The 16033-nt window shown below is 43.9% G+C and overlaps 1 protein-coding gene across 1 annotated transcript in view; it reads right to left on the reverse strand.

Moving 5' to 3' along the window:
* rpa1 (replication protein A1) overlaps nt 1-16033 on the reverse strand; it is a 64060-nt gene that overhangs the window by 7953 nt on the left and 40074 nt on the right. Inside the window, 1 exon segment of the mRNA XM_034169160.1 lies at nt 6201-6327. Coding sequence (XP_034025051.1) covers nt 6201-6327 — 127 coding nt within the window.

Consider the following 16033-nt stretch of genomic DNA (forward strand, 5'->3'; position numbering starts at 1 on the left):
TCTTAAAATAGGTCAAGGTTACCCATCTTTGAACTTGTCCAAGGTCTCTGTCCGAAGAATGTTTCCTGTCAACTTGAAGACTGTGGCAGTAACAGAACTGGACTTACGCTGAACACAGACAGATGGACAGGTGGATGGACGCAAAGCCTTTGCAATACCTGGCGGCCATATTTGACGGCCTCAGGTAAAAAAACAAACAAAGAACAAAACACACACACACACACAGGCCACTAGTGGACACCAGGAACCCCCGCAATTAGCAAAATTGCCAGGACAAACCCAGAAAAGTTCTACAGTGCCAGCATTCTTATTTAATATGCAAAATACATACTAATTATGTTAAAAGATCCCAATGTGACCCCAGAACAGGAGGCTCACTGGTCCTCACCTGCACCAGTCAGAATCCAAACTTTCAGAGCCGAACATGCAGCAATTCTTACGGAGTCACACACCAAAATTTTACAGACACACTGACTAATTCACTGATGGACTTCATGACGTTTGTACACGCGCTCCGTTAATCACAGGGAATCCTCTGTAAGGAAAACCTGCGGCGGCAGATGAGTTTCTGCACGGACGCCCCGGGGAGGAACAATACCAGGTCAGCGTTTGGTGGAACGCGCAAAACAGGACACACGCACACGACAGCAATTCTTATTTTCACATCTTTAAGCAGTTACTCTGAAGACTGTTTTTTATTCCACTCCAGACTCGACCTTTTCATCAAGTTTCTTTAATAATTTCCTCACGTACATTTTATTAAACAAATGTGGGTGAAAACAAGAGAACTTTAATCAGAACGCATGACAGAGCTAATTAGCAATTAGGTCAATTTAGTAAATTTAAGTTTACAAAAAAATACTTGTGCAAACCTATGAAAGGTCCCACGAGCACCTAAAACCCTTTAACTACACCGAACTTCTCAGCTTAATTCTCATAGCCCCCCCCCACCCCACAGACTTATACTTATTTTTGTCCATCAGCTGGAGGTCAGATGAAGCGGAAGAAAATGGATGGATGGACGGACATCTATGGTTTGACGATCATGGTACCGTGAACACACTCCTTTCAGCCGGATTGTTCATGTGTTGCTGATTGCAGATATGTGATCCTGATCTTCAATCTCATCACTGACCTGGGACGCTGATCACAAATCTTTGATCCTGCTGATTGCTGACCTGTGGTCATGGTCAGTAACTGCTGATCATACTCTTGGCCTTTGATCACGACTACTTTCCTGTGACCATGATCTTTAATCTGGATCACTGATCTTTGATCCTGCTGTTGGCCTTTAATCCTAATGGCTCACTCAGGCTACAGATTGGTGACCTGTGGTCCTGCTCAGTAATTGCTGATCCTCCTCTTGGCCTTTGATTGTGGCTACTGTCTTGTGGCCCGATCTTTAATCCTGTGGTTGGCATTTAATCCTGACTGTCGACCTATGGACCTATGATCCTGATCACAAATCTCTGATTGTGCCCTTACCTTTTGAGTCTGATTGCTGACCTGCGATCCTGATGATGAATCTCTGATTCTGGTCTTGGCCTTTGATCCTGACTGCTCACCCATATTTCAGATCCTGATCACTAATCTCTGATTCTGGTCTTGGCCTTTGATCCTGACTGCTCACCCATGTTTCTGATTGCTTACACATGATCTATGATCCTGCTACTGGCCTTTGATCTTGCTCTTTGGCCTATGACTCCACCCCTCCAGCATGTTGCATTATAACCTGTTCTGTATTTTTTGGTGTAATCCTGTTAGACAGGAACAGATGACCACATAACTTCCTTGGCAGAGGGGGAAAAAATAAACTGTCTTGCTGTATTTAGAATGTTTTACTTTCTCCATGTCATCCACACAGCTTTAATGTGCACCATGCATTCAACCCCAATTAACTTTTATGAAGACGCAACAGCCCTCATTTAGGGCAAATAAAAAGCCATTCAGCCTTCAAAAAGAGGAAAACATCCCATTAGATTATTTTTTTTAAATGTTCCAAACCAGCCTCCATATTAACCTGTGTAGCTTTTCCAAAGGAGGTCTAATTAATCAAGTAAATACAGCTTTAAGCCACGTGCGGCTGACTGAGGGTGCCGCGCTGAACTCATTTCTCTCATGTCACAGGCTTTTACAAATTCAATGTCACGCCAACAACAGTAGGACGGCCGCCGACTGTCAGAGAGGGCAAGAGAGCAACACGGAAAACTCCACATTCTGACACAAACACGTGGAGATGGGAACGCTGCATTGGGGTTCTTAAAGAGGTGTGACCTCATGCCTGCATGCGCGCGACAGGTCTGGCTCTTTTGTCAGGACCGGCTCTCAACACATCATGCTGAGGTGAAGCGAGCGGCGCTAGAGCAGCGGGTCAAACTTTTGCTCTACAGCAGCAGGGAGCTAATTGCCGGAGACGACTCTTCAGCTGACAGCGGGCAGATGGCTGTCGTCAGGATGTAGAATCCAGGAGAGGAGACGTGGACATGAAGGGGCTAAACTGCACTTAGCAGACCATGAAACGTCAACCAGCGTCCGCTGAAACGTATCAAATGGCCTTGACAAAACATCAGCGAAACAAAGTATGGTGTGTAAACCGGTTCAGTTGGTTTACATTCCCACATTTTGGACTTTGGGTGACTGTGGTGATGTCATTCTGGAGCTTGTGTGCTGCATTTGATCTCAGCATGAAAGTTGAGTTTAGTCAAGTCAGCTAACTACTGCATCAGCCAAAGTACAGTGGCTTTTCTGACCACTGGTGGGCTGACTGAGAAGTTTTGAGCCCAACTTAGAAAAAGCAAGGCATGGTTCACCCAGCAACTCAAAACTACACACATTCTCAAGAAATGTTTGTTTCTCAGAATGCAAAAGATGGAGAACCATGCCCTGATTTTCCTGGGTCAGACCCAAAACCTCTCAAATTGCTCCTCGCGAGTCCTTTGTGGACTTAAAAGTAACCAGCAACTTGTGGAAATAGCTGCCTTTTAATTATATCTGGTGCACCAGCGTTTAACATTCTGCAGGAAACTCCGGTGGATGTTCTACCACTCTGTAGTAGCCAGCGTCCTCTTTTACACCATGTGGGGGGGCAGCACATCCAAGCTGGACAAACTGATCAGTTGGACTGGCTCTGTGGGTGTCATGAAGCTGGATTCTCTGGTGACGGTGGCAGAGAAGAGAACACTGGACAAACTGCTGGACATTATGGAGGATGCCAGTCACCCTCTGCACACCGTCATCAACAACCAGAGGAGCCTCTTCAGCCACAGACTTTTCCTTCCCAAGTGCAGGACCAACAGACTGAAAAACTCCTTTGTCCCTCAGGCCTTCAGACTGTACAACTCCTCACTCAGGGGGAGGAGGAGTTAACAGGAAGACAGGAAGGAGAGGAGCAGCAGTAGCCAGCAAACTAGTATGTCTGGTATTTTTATTTGCAAATTGTTTTTTTCAAACTGATAAATTTTATTGTTTTTGTGCAAATATTTGCTCATTTTGAAATGGATGCCTGCAACACGTTCTAAAAAAGCTGGGACAGTGGTATGTTTACTACTGTGTTACATCACCTTTCCTTCTAACAACACTCAATAAGCATTTGGAAACTGAGGACAGTAATTTTTGAAGCTTTGTAGGTGGAATTCTTTCCCATTCTTGCTTGATATAAGACTTCAGTTGTTCAACAGTCCGGGGTCTCCGTTGTCGTATTTTGCGCTTCATAAAGTGCCACACATTTTCAATGGGCAACAGGTCTGGACTGCAGGCAGGCCAGTCTAGTACCCGCACTCTTACTACAAAGCCACACTGTTGTAACACGTGCAGAATGTGGCTTGACATTGTCTTGCTGAAATAAGCAGGGACGTCCCTGAAAAAGACGTTGCTTGGATGGCAGCATGTGTTGCTCCAAAACCTGGATGTACCTTTCAGCATTGATGGTGCCATCACAGATGTGTATGTTGTCCATGTCATGGGCACTAACACACCCCCATACCATCACAGATGTGTAAGTTGCCCATGTCATGGGCACTAACACCCCCGTACCATCACAGATGCTGGCTTTTGAACTGGTAACAATCTGGATGGTCTTTTTCCTCTTTTGTCCAGAGGACACAACGTCCATGACTTCCAAAAACAATTTGAAATGTGGACTCAGACCACAGCACACTTTCCCACTTTGCGTCTGTCCATTTCAAATGAGCTCAGGCGCAGAGAAGGTGGCAGCGTTTCTGGATGTTGTTGATGTATGGCTTTCACTTTGCAAGGCAGAGTTTTAACTTGCACTTGTAGATGTAGTGACAAACTGTGTTAACTGACAGTGGTTTTCTGAAGTGTTCATGAGCCCACGCGGTAAGATCCTTTATGCTGCGTTTACACATAACGACAAGTCACGAATGCCACGAAGTACACATTCTTGGCCGCTAATCACGAATGTGATGATTCGGGGCAGAGGCATCAGGTGTCCTCAGGAACTGCTGCAACCTGTTACCACATGTTACGATTAATGGCACATGTTGCTGGAGAATTATCAGGAACCATTACGCACGGTCAAGAATAGTGTTCCACGTTGTTGCGCGCTATTGCACGTAACAGCGCATCGTTACGTTCTGTCACATTGTGAACGAGGTGAATTGTCTCCACACACACACCCATATTCATCCAACCGAATTCAGATCGCTCCAGTTTTTCAGAAGAACTTTGTGACTGCATGCACAGTTTTCCCAAACATCAGGCACATGCAGCAGGTGGAACACCTGCAGGAGCGCGCTGAAGAGCACTGAAATTAGACTTTTAGCCAACTTGGTGTCAGCAATCAAACTGAATGCGGTGCAGCAGGGTTTAATTGTGCGCACGCTTCTTCCTCCGCCGAACTGGAGGAGGTGCAGAGATGTCTGGCTGCACGTGAGTCTCGCTCCTCTGGTTCCTCTGGCTCAGACTCGTTCTCCCGCTCATCGGTTACAACAGCAGGTAGAACACCTGCAGGAGCATCCTGAGGAGCTTCAGCAGGAACTGTGGAATGACATTTGGAGCCGAGTTTAATTGTGCACACGTGACAGAAAACTGATTCGTCGTGGCGCGCAGTGAAATGTGACGCCACGTTACAAGTCGTGTCAAAACTTGACAGTTTCCGTGTCAGTTCGTAATAACGTGAGTTTGGGCTCCAAGAACCATCACAGAAACCACTACGAACGTTGTCACGTTCTATTAAGGATCACTATTCATCAAGACGGATCAGTACGCTCAGTTGCGACCTCCACGACGTGAGACGAAATGAGGGTGGTGTGTGACATTCGTGGAAGATTTTTTGACAGGCAAAAACATGCTCCACAAATATCAAGAATATCACGCACCAACACACACTATTAAGAAACCTATTCAGATACGTTAAGTCACATTAAGAATGTCAGGAATGTGTCACGAATGACAGAAAAATGACATTCAGAACGCGTCTATTCATATTCTTGAAAACAGACAAATTTCAAAATATCAATGTCCTGATCACAGAAGCAAAGTTTCTGTGGAATAACAGCTATTTTCTATTTATTTAAGGCATAACAGATTAGGAAAACATACTGTGTACCCAGGAACAAAACAAAAATAAAAATTTGTTACATAGTGTTATGTACTGTAGATGATGGAATCCCTAAATTCCTTGCAATTGAACATTGAGAAACATTGTTCTTAAACTGTTAGACTATATTTTCACACAGTTGTTCACAAAGTGGTGACCCTCGCCCCATCTTTGCTTGTGAACAGCTGAGCCTTTTGGGGATGCGCCTTTTATACCCAATCATGACACTGATTTGAATTGACCTGTTCACCTGTGGAATGTTCCAAACAGGTGTTCTGTGAGCATTCAGCAACTTTCCCAGTCTTTTGTTGCCACTGTCCCAGCTTTTTTGAAACGTGTTGCAGGCATCAATTTCAAAATGAGCAAATATATGCACAAAAACAAAAAAGTCTATCAAATTGAACATTAAATATCTTGTCTTTGTGGTGTATTCAACTGAATATAGGTTGAAGAGGATTTGCAAATCATTGTATTCTGTTTTTATTTACATTTCACACAACATCCCAACTTTGGGGTTGTACAATGCTGCAGGAATCTCAACTCCCTGAGGGAGTCCTCCCAAGGGATCAATAACATTTTATCTAATCTGAATGATCAACACTGACAGATTACAGGTGAGACAGACTGAAGCTAACGGTACCTTTTCCCCGTGTCCCATGTGCTCACTCTTGACTTCGGACAGAGTCTTCCAGTTGGTGTTGCCTCCGCCAGGGCCTCTGGCCTCCGTCAGAGACTCTCCCTCTATGGCATGGCCATCCTGGTCATACCTACGTCAAAGAAACAGAACTGCAGTTTCACATCAAACAATTAAAGAGACATAAGAACGACAGACATACAAGAAAGAAACCTTTTTCTTTTCCTGCTCTTCCACTTTACACAGAACAGCATCTAAATTTTATGGCAGCACATGGGCGCACTGAACTTTTATGTTCCAATTATCAGCCTCAGAGTGTAAATATAAGAGTAAATGCAGAAAACCGCAGCATCACTAAACGGAATGGGCCACACTGTTTCAGTATTTCTAACAAGTCACATAGACTTTTAGAATTTCAAATGAAATGATTCAAGACTGGCGCCTGTGGCACAATAACTGCATATTTTTGAAGGGTGACAAACAGCACAATTTTTCTTTTTTTTACTTAAAGGTGAATATGATGATGTGCAGTAGAATTATTTCTCGATTGTGGAACAGAAAATATGACGACAACCTGCAGTCGTAGTTAACCCTCTGAACACCAAACAGCTCGTGTCTCAATGAGAGTTCATTCTCATTGTACCTGCAAGTACACCGCCCCCCTGTGGACATGGCACTGACATGGATATTTAAGTTTGATGGAGTCCAATACTATTCTAAGCTTGGTTTAGGCTATTTTTCCCCCCAATAGAAATTTTGGTGCACATGGTTAGTTCATGTGCACCAAAATTCGGCCTCGAAGAAATTCTGGCAAACTGTCCGACGCCTCAGGAGGCGGAAGCAGCTCTCCACCAGCACTGTCTACGTTGCAGGTGGGGAGCTGTTGACCCTGACTGGGGATGTTGTCGGGCGGTAGAAGGAATACTTCGAGGATCTCCTCAATCCCATCGTCACGTCTTCTGAAGAGGAAGCAGAGACTGGGGACTCATGGCAGACTCATCCATTACCCAGGCCGAAGTCACCAAGATGGTTAGAAAGCTCCTCGGTGGCAAGGCTCCTGGGGTGGATGAAATCCGTCCTGAGTACCTTAAGTCTCTGGATGTTGTGGTACTGTCTTGGCTGACACGCCTCTGCAACATCGCATGGCAGTCGGGGACAGTGCCTCTGGACTGGCAGACCAGGGTGGTGGTCTGTCTGTTTAAGAAGGGGGACCGGAGGGTGTGTTCCAACTACAGGGGGATCACACTCCTCAGCCTCCCCGGTAAGGTCTAGTCCAGAGTACTAGAGACGAGAATTCGACCGATAGTCAAACCTTGGATTAAGGAGGAGCAGTGTGGTTTTCGTCCTGGTCGCGGCAGTGGACCAGCTCTACACGCTCCATCGGGTGCTCGAGGGTTCATGGGAGTTCGCCCAACCAGTCCACATGTGCTTTGTGGATCTGGTGAAGGCGTTCGACCGTGTCCCTCGGGGCACCCTGTTGGGGGGGGGGGGGGGTGCTCTGGGAGTACGGGGTCTGGGGTCCTTTGCTAAGGGCTATCCGGTCCCTGTACGACCACAGCAGGAGCTTGGTTCGCATTGCCGGTAGCAAGTGAAGATGAAGCGTGAGATAGACAGACGGATCGGTGCAGCATCTGCAGTGATGCGGTCGCTGTATCGGACCATCGTGATGAAGAGAGAGCTGAGTAGGGGAGCAAAGCTCTCGATTTACCGATCGATCTACGTTCTGACCCTTACCTATGGTCATGAGATTTGGCTCATGACCGAAAGAATGAGATCGCGAGTACAAGCGGCCGAGATGAGTTTCCTACGCAGGGTGACCCTCATGTCTGATAACACAAGCAAATGTAGAAGTCAGTCAGTCCTATACAGGACCTGAGGCCTGTTGGTGCCGATGTTGATCTCCGGATTCCGCAGCATCAAGCAGATGAGAGTCTATGACTTCCACTGGATGGGACGCCAGTCCAACGCAGGTTACTGCCCCAGCCAAGGCAAATCCTGAATCCTAGTCTCATTCAATGCATTTACAGTTGGGGTGACAGTCTGTTGTCCAAGGACAGATGGATAGCATGAGTGAGATTCAAACCCAGGTCTATATATTAGCAGGCCAGCTCCTTATCCACTTAACTATCTGAAGTGGTTGTCAAAATAGTTAATGGAAGCAATTTTTCCGAACATTGAGGTGACTAAAAAGAAAAATACTGATCCATGTGCAGTGCATCTGGAAAATATTCAGAGCACTGCACTTCTTCCACATTCTTTTATGTTGCAGCCTGATTCCAAAACAGATTCAATTCATTTTTCCCCTCAAAATTCTACACACAATACCCCATAATGACAATGTAAAAAGTTTTTTTTTTGTTTTGTTTTTTAGATATTTGGAAATTTATTAAAAAAAAAAAAAAAATCACGTGTACATAAGTATTCACAGCCTTTGCCATGAAGCTCAAAATTGAGCTCAGGTGCATCCTGTTTCCACTGATCATCCTTGAGATGTTTCTACCGTTGAACTGGAGTCCACCTGAGGTAAATTCAGTTGATTGGACATGATTTGGAAAGACACACACCTGTCTACATATAAAGGTCCCACAGTTGACAGTGGGAGTCAGAGCACAAACCAAGCATGAAGTCCAAGGAATTGTCTGTAGACATCTGAGACAGGATTGCCTTGAGGCACAAACCTGGGAAAGGGAACAGAAACATTTCTGCTGCTTTGAAGGTCCCAATGAGCACAGTGACCTCTATCATCCATAAATGGAAGAAGTTCAGGACTCTTCCTAGAGCTGGCCGCCCGTCTAAACTGAGCAATCAGGGCAGAAGGGCCTTAATCAGGAAGGTGACCAAGAACCGGATGCTCACTCTGTCAGAGCTCCAGCATTCCTCTGTGGAGAGAGGAGAACCTTCCAGAAGGATAACCATCTCTGCAGCAATCCACCAATCAGGCCTGTATGTTCGAGTGGCCAGACAGAAGCCAATCCTTAGTAAAAGGCACATGGCAGCCCATCTGGAGTTTACCTAAAAGCACCTGAAGGACTCTCAGACCATGAGGAACAAAATTCTCTGGTCTGGTGAGACAAAGATTGAACTTTGGCGTGAATGTCAGGTGTTATGTTTGGAGGAAACCAGGCACCATCCCTACAGTGAAGCATGTTGGTGACAGCATCATGCTGTTGGGATGTTTTTCAGCAACAGGAACTGGGAGACGAGTCAGGATTGAGGGAAAGATGAATGCAGCAATGTATAGAGACATCCTGGATAAAAACCTGCTCCAGAGCGCTCTTGGCCTCAGACTGGGGCGACGGTTCATCTTTCAGCGGGACGATGACCCTAAGCACACAGCCAAGATATCACAGGAGTGGCTTCAGGACAACTCTGCTCTGGCTGGGCCACTCAAGGACATTCACAAAGACCTGAATCCAATTGAACATCTCTGGATAGATCTGAAAATGGCTGTGCACCAACGCTCCCCATCCAACCTGACAGAGCTTGAGTGAGAGGTGCTGCAAAGAGGAATGGGCAATTTTTTTTTAATTTTAATAAATTTGCAAAAGTTTAAAAAAAATATTGTTTGTGATGCTGTTTCACCTTTTTCGTGTCATTATGGGGTGTTGTGAGTAGAATTTTGAAGGAAAAATTTAACTTACTCCATTTTGGAATGACAAACATAAAATGTGGAAAAAAGTGAAGTGCTGTGAATACTTTCCCCATGCACTGTAAAACGTTTCTTTGTCAAAGCAGGAAGTCCTATGAAGATACTTCTGAATTAAATCTGAGACAGAGGAGGTGATTATGGTTGTGACTGGAAACCATTTTCACCCAGCGTTCCTATGACTTCATTAAAACGGGAAGAAGAGAGAAAGCAGGTGAGAAGAAAGATGAGGTGAGATAAGCAGCAGTTTAGGGGATGAAAAGTGGTTGAAAATGGTAACAGACCAATGGAGTTTCCTAATCAGGTAGCCACAGGGAAATGCAGCGCACAATGGGGAGGTCGGGCTATAAATACAGCCAGAGAGCGTCGTGCTCCTGCAGGCATAACTAATTGAAAATATCCCAGGATTTGCCCTGAGCAACACACAGGCTGCCAATTTTCCACTCCGACTGACAAATGGAGGCAATTCTTTACAATGGCATCAGTTTCCTACCCGAGCACCTGTGCCACTTTGTTTTAATTATGACTGAGCTCAGGCAGGAGCTTAAACAAAGATATCCTGACACTGGCGGGGGCGGTGGGATCCAAAAGACCGAGCATAGATACTGTCCAGCAGAACATTGTTACATGCACAACCTCAGGCGTCAAAGTGCTCAGGCGCTAAAGCTGCACGAGTCATTAAATTGGTATCGTGTCGCAGAAGAACCCCTTGCACGTTACGATGGACCCTCTTAACAGTCCACTCCCTGCAGTGCCATGTGACTTTCTGTATGTCATGTGATCTATAATTGCGGAAAAGGTGCTTCTGATGTAGTTTTGTAAAATATGGCTTTTCAACTAAAAAAAAAAGAAAAACGCTTCATGCAAGTGAAATCTTTTTCAGGTTTGCCCGACCCCTCCCCAAAAAACCCCTACAAATTCAGCATCAGTATCTCCCACTGATCTATGAGTACATGGTGACGTAAATATAAGATTAAACCACATGGTAACACAAGCTGAATTGTCAGCTCTAGTGTTAGACCTGCAGTAAATTACACTGAGTATTGCAATTTTTTCAACAATATGCATCATTCAGTGCATCAGGAAACTATTCACAGTGCTTCACATTTTCCACATTTTATGTTACAGCCTTATTCCAAATTAGAGTTAATTCCTTTTCCCCCCCTCAAAATTCTACTCACCCATAATGACAACATGAAAAAGTTTTTTTTTGAAATTTTTGCCTCAAATGTGCAATTTCAAAAAGTGCATTTTTTGCTTTTTCAAATTGTGCAGTTTCAAGGGTAACTGAAACCCACCTATAGACACTCTCATATGTGAACTAGCAGAAGGATAAATCAGGATACTGGTCCTTCCACAGGTTGAACATGCTGTATGGCACTGCGGTATTTGGAGATGGTGAGTGTGCATATTGACACCTTTGCAGTGTCAAATCTCGCACATAATCATATTCTCGCTGGGGAGGCTGAGATTACTTGTCAGTGTAAACAAGGGTTTGCGACAACTTGTTAGCAACACTGGAGTTCAACCAAAATATGTATAAAAAAAAAAAAAAAAAAAAAGCATGTTGCTGTTAGGGTTGTGTGTCGGGAACCGGTTCTTTTTGGGTGTCCTTAAGAAATGATTCGATCCCTTGTCATCAATAGCCTTTTTGCTTAACGATTCCCTTATCAGTCCTTCAGAGTGGCCGTTGTTTTTGGGGGTGTTTGTTAGGAAAATGATCATTTCTCTACACTGATTATACAGACCCGCTGCAGGGTCTGTATAATCAACCATTTCTGCAGCGCGGCTTTGGTTTGAACCTTGAACCAATGAAGCAGTGCTTCAATCTTCGATCTGCTGCTTCATTGGTTCTTTGTTTTATTTCGCTTTATCTTAATTTTTCCCAGCTAAAACCTTAAAGCGCATATGTCTGTGATATAATATGTCTGTAATATTTACCTTTTTTATGTTAAACCGACCTGTTATTGTCTTCTGAAACAGTTGGTAGATGTATTTTATAACTTAAAAATGGGACCGATGCTAACACGTTAGCATGTCTGTTATTTTCAATGTTAAAGTTAGCATTAAGCTGAGCCATTATCAAGCCTCCCTCCCCAGCGCGCAAAGGATTCTGGGATACTCTAAAACCGTCAATATACATGCAATGTCGGTATCGTCAAGTAATAGCGTGTAGCATGTACGTGTCACAGAGGGAATGGCAACCTATTAGATTCTCCAGAGGTAGGAATAACACTGAATTAGCGACTGAAAATCAAGACCTACAAATTCTGCTTCCACCACATCACAACCGACCAGGCAGACAACTAATCGAGACATCTTACAAAAGTAAAAATCTATCAGAAAAATGAAACACAAGTGAACTCTTGGCCTCCATACTGAGGCACCAACATGTTGGATCAAACAGAAACGCACCACGTGGCCAAAATGTCAAAGCTGACATTCCTTCACAAGGCAAGCGATGCTCCACAACAGAGTCTCCATAAGTAACCGTTTGACACAAAGTCGTTCTGGTGTTATCGAAGGATCCGGAAAAAGCAACCTAGTGACCAAGTATCACAAGCACACTGGAAGACGGGAATAGTCCATCAGCCAAACAGGTTTTCGATACCACTTGGGGGGGGGGGGGGGGGGATGACACTTAGAATCCAGCCTCAGTGTATCATGGCCTACACAAAAATGTATGATAGCCATCCCAGGGTGGTAGCTGTAGCCAGGTAGGGATCATAGGGTTATTAGGGTTCTAAAAAGGAATAGTTTGCGCCATCTGTCATGCTTAGTTATCATGTTACAGGGTAACATATGTCACATGTCACAGAATTCCATGGATGTTGACCTTGTTTGACCTTTACTTTGGAGACAAAGCATTCAACACAGTCAAAATTATTCCATTTATTGATCCTTTTTTCAATGAATAATTTGCATCATTCTTTGCTGAAATTGGAGCAACTTTAACTTCTGATCCCTGTACAAACTGAAATTGACCTTTGTCACCATTTTTGCTGTTTTTACCCCATAACTCCAAAACATTCCATCATAGATAGTCCAAATTATACCTTTTTGGAATTGTAATGATCAGACAAATAATGTGATATAGTTTTCAACATGACTGGAGCATTTTAAAAGTTTGACCTCTGTGTAATTCCTCATTGACCCCTACCTGGCTACAGCTACCACCCTGGGACTATCATACATTTTTGTGTAGGCCATGATACAATGAGGCTGGATTCTAATTGTCGTTTTTTTTCCCCCTTAGGTCAGGGGTGGGCAATTAATTTTTACAAGGGGCCACATAGGGAACCTCAATTATGTCCAAGAGCCACACCATCAATAACTCGGCTGTCTCCCATTATAAATTTTACAAAAAATTACCTATTTAATAGCTTTTATAGGTCATTTTTATTATTGTAATAATACGTAAATATTTAAATATACCTAAACAAACCTCTCTAATGATTTGCAACACACAAGCTTGACAATTTTAATATATGTAATAATAATTACAGACCTCATGAGGGCCGGACAGAGACATGCAAAGGGCTGCATGTGGCCCCCCGGGCAGCAGTTTGCCCAGGTCTGCCTTATGGCCCAGTCACAGGGCACTTAACGAAGGGTGACGAAGACCTGACGAAACAAGAAATCTGGACCTTCGTTGACTTTCATTGACATCGTTTAACCTTCGCGCAGCCTTGTTCCTGCAGCGGGCGCTTCGTCAGGATTTTTAAACTGTTGAAAATTTTGAACGAAGGGCAACGAAAACCTCAATTCGTCTGTCTCGTTTTGCTGTAGTTCTTGATGTTTTTTAAGCGTTTGTGTAGTTTTTGTAATGTTATTGTTTAATTTGACTTCATTGGAGCAGCTGAACGTTTTCATAGCGCAGAAGCCGGTTTGTGAGCGCTGAGGCTGCTGCTGTGTTCAAGTACATCGGAAATTATAGGACAAACTCAGCCTGCTTGCTTGGAATTTTTTGATCTGTGTGGGGGGGGGAGCAGCTTCAATGGGCTCAGGCACCTTATATAGGCCAAAATAAATATTTTGTGTGGACATAATTATTTTGCCACAAGCAACTGTTGAATTTGAAACAACAATAAGTTGTGTAATTTCCGACGGTACTTGAATGCAGCATCAGCGACAGCAGGAGCTCCTGCGTGTGCTTATTATTTTTATTAAATATAACAATCCGAGTGTAGGAATGACAATCCAGTCCTTCTGTACATGTAGCAACAGGCAGATGAATCAAAATGATTATATAAAGAGCTGTTCTGGAAGGCAAAATTCACGTTATGAATCAGTGATCAGCTGGTGGAATAACCGCACGTGAGTCAATGCGCACGTTCACACGCACTGATTAATTTACTGTTCTGATATATTCAATCATCGTTACATTTATATTTATTATCCCTTTTGACAGTTTTCTGTTATAAATAAATATATATGGCTTAGAACACAATACTGTGATACAGCAGTGACCATGGCGCACTTTTGTTTTTTGTTTTTTTTTTGTTTTTTTTAAATTGGAGGAAGACGGAGCGCGCAGCGTGTCAACAGACAGTGTGGATTCTGATAATGATGGAGATGATCCCTCTTTTGTTCTGGACGAGGAACCAGAGCAGGTGGTCCACTGACGTGCACACAGATCTCCACAGATTCTGTTTGCAGTTTCTCCAGGACTCAGGTGCTATGAGCTCCGTCCCAGCGCCGAGTCCTGGAACGCAGACACACACTGCTCCAGCTGTGGCTCCAGGTGCGTTTCATCGAGATCGTGAGCTTCAGTTTTGTTAATTTCCTCTTTCGTCCCTTTTGCGCTCTTGCTTCGCAGACTGTTCGGCGATAAAAGCTCTTTCGTCCACCTTTTCTCAACGAATTGTGACGTTTTTTACTTTTTCCCTTCGTTCAGGAATCGTCGTGTGCTGTGTGACTGGGCCATTCGGTGTTACCATTAGGTCAAAATTCACAGACTGGCTCATGGACTAAAACTTGACGATCACAAAGACTTGGACCTTCATTTAAACACAGGATCCCACTACAGCTACAACATACACGACGCGTGTTTGTGCGACTCTGCTGTATTGTGTCATACAACTGTGACACTTGTAACCAATTTAAATATAAACATAACCACCACGCGGCTCTGCCTAATGACCAACTGTACTGCAGACGGCGATAAACGCGATTACCGTGGCTGAACATCAATCTCCCCGAAACCGAAAAAGGAAACAGGTCAGCTGAATTACATAGAAACAAGATGTTTTACTTTCTTCTTAGAGTCACAGCAAAGACTTTTCCTCAGATTAATGCAGGTTGTAAGAGTGAAAAATGGGGAGGAAACTTCGGGATCACTAAAATAAACGAGTGGAACACAGCAATCCAACGCCTCGGTCTCAGAGCTGCAGCCCGAAGACACTCGCATCACTAAACACCTTTAAGGGCTCAACGATGCAGTCGGCACAATGTTTGGATCAATACATAGACTGAAATAAGAATTCCTCACTGTTCCACTGTCAGCCACAACGCTGCCTCCACATTGCTTCACTTCAATTCACGAGCAGCCCCCCCGCCCCTCCATACTCATCATCTACAGCTGCAATAAACCGATAATCAATTCATCATTTTGAGTTTTTTTTTTTGTAATAGCCAAATTCTTTCATTTCAGCTCCTTAAATGTGAATCATTCTGGTTTATTTTACTACGAACTGCTTTACTCCTACCTCCAACCAATCGATCAATTAATTATGTAAATAATCATGACCTGCAGCCCATCATTAACTTACAAGATGCTTTGTATCTGTACAAAATAAATCAAAGAGGTATTGTGTAACTTCTAGACATTATTTTTATTTTATTGGCTTAAGTCTGACATGCCAGTTTCTGCCTCCAGTAAATGTCAGGGAGGAGGAGAAAAAGAAGGAAAAAAAAAAAATACAGGTATCGCAATTTTTTTTTTCCATGATAGTGGATCGATTATCCCGCTAGGCCAATCGGGAATAATACTGCACCGCCCTGTGGGAGAAGCCGGTTCGGTTCCCACGCCAGATGTAAGGCTTTAAGAGGCAGTGGGCCATGTGGTTAAGTGTGCTTGTTCCCAGTTCAAACCCACCCCTACCCATTCTCCCCAGAATACACAGTTACATCAGGAAGGGCATCCGGTGTAAAACTTGTGCCAAATCAAATATGCATTTGTCTCAGAGGATGT

The sequence above is a fragment of the Thalassophryne amazonica genome, chromosome 4 (assembly GCF_902500255.1).
Source record: "Thalassophryne amazonica chromosome 4, fThaAma1.1, whole genome shotgun sequence".
Classification (NCBI taxonomy): Eukaryota; Metazoa; Chordata; class Actinopteri; order Batrachoidiformes; family Batrachoididae; genus Thalassophryne; species Thalassophryne amazonica.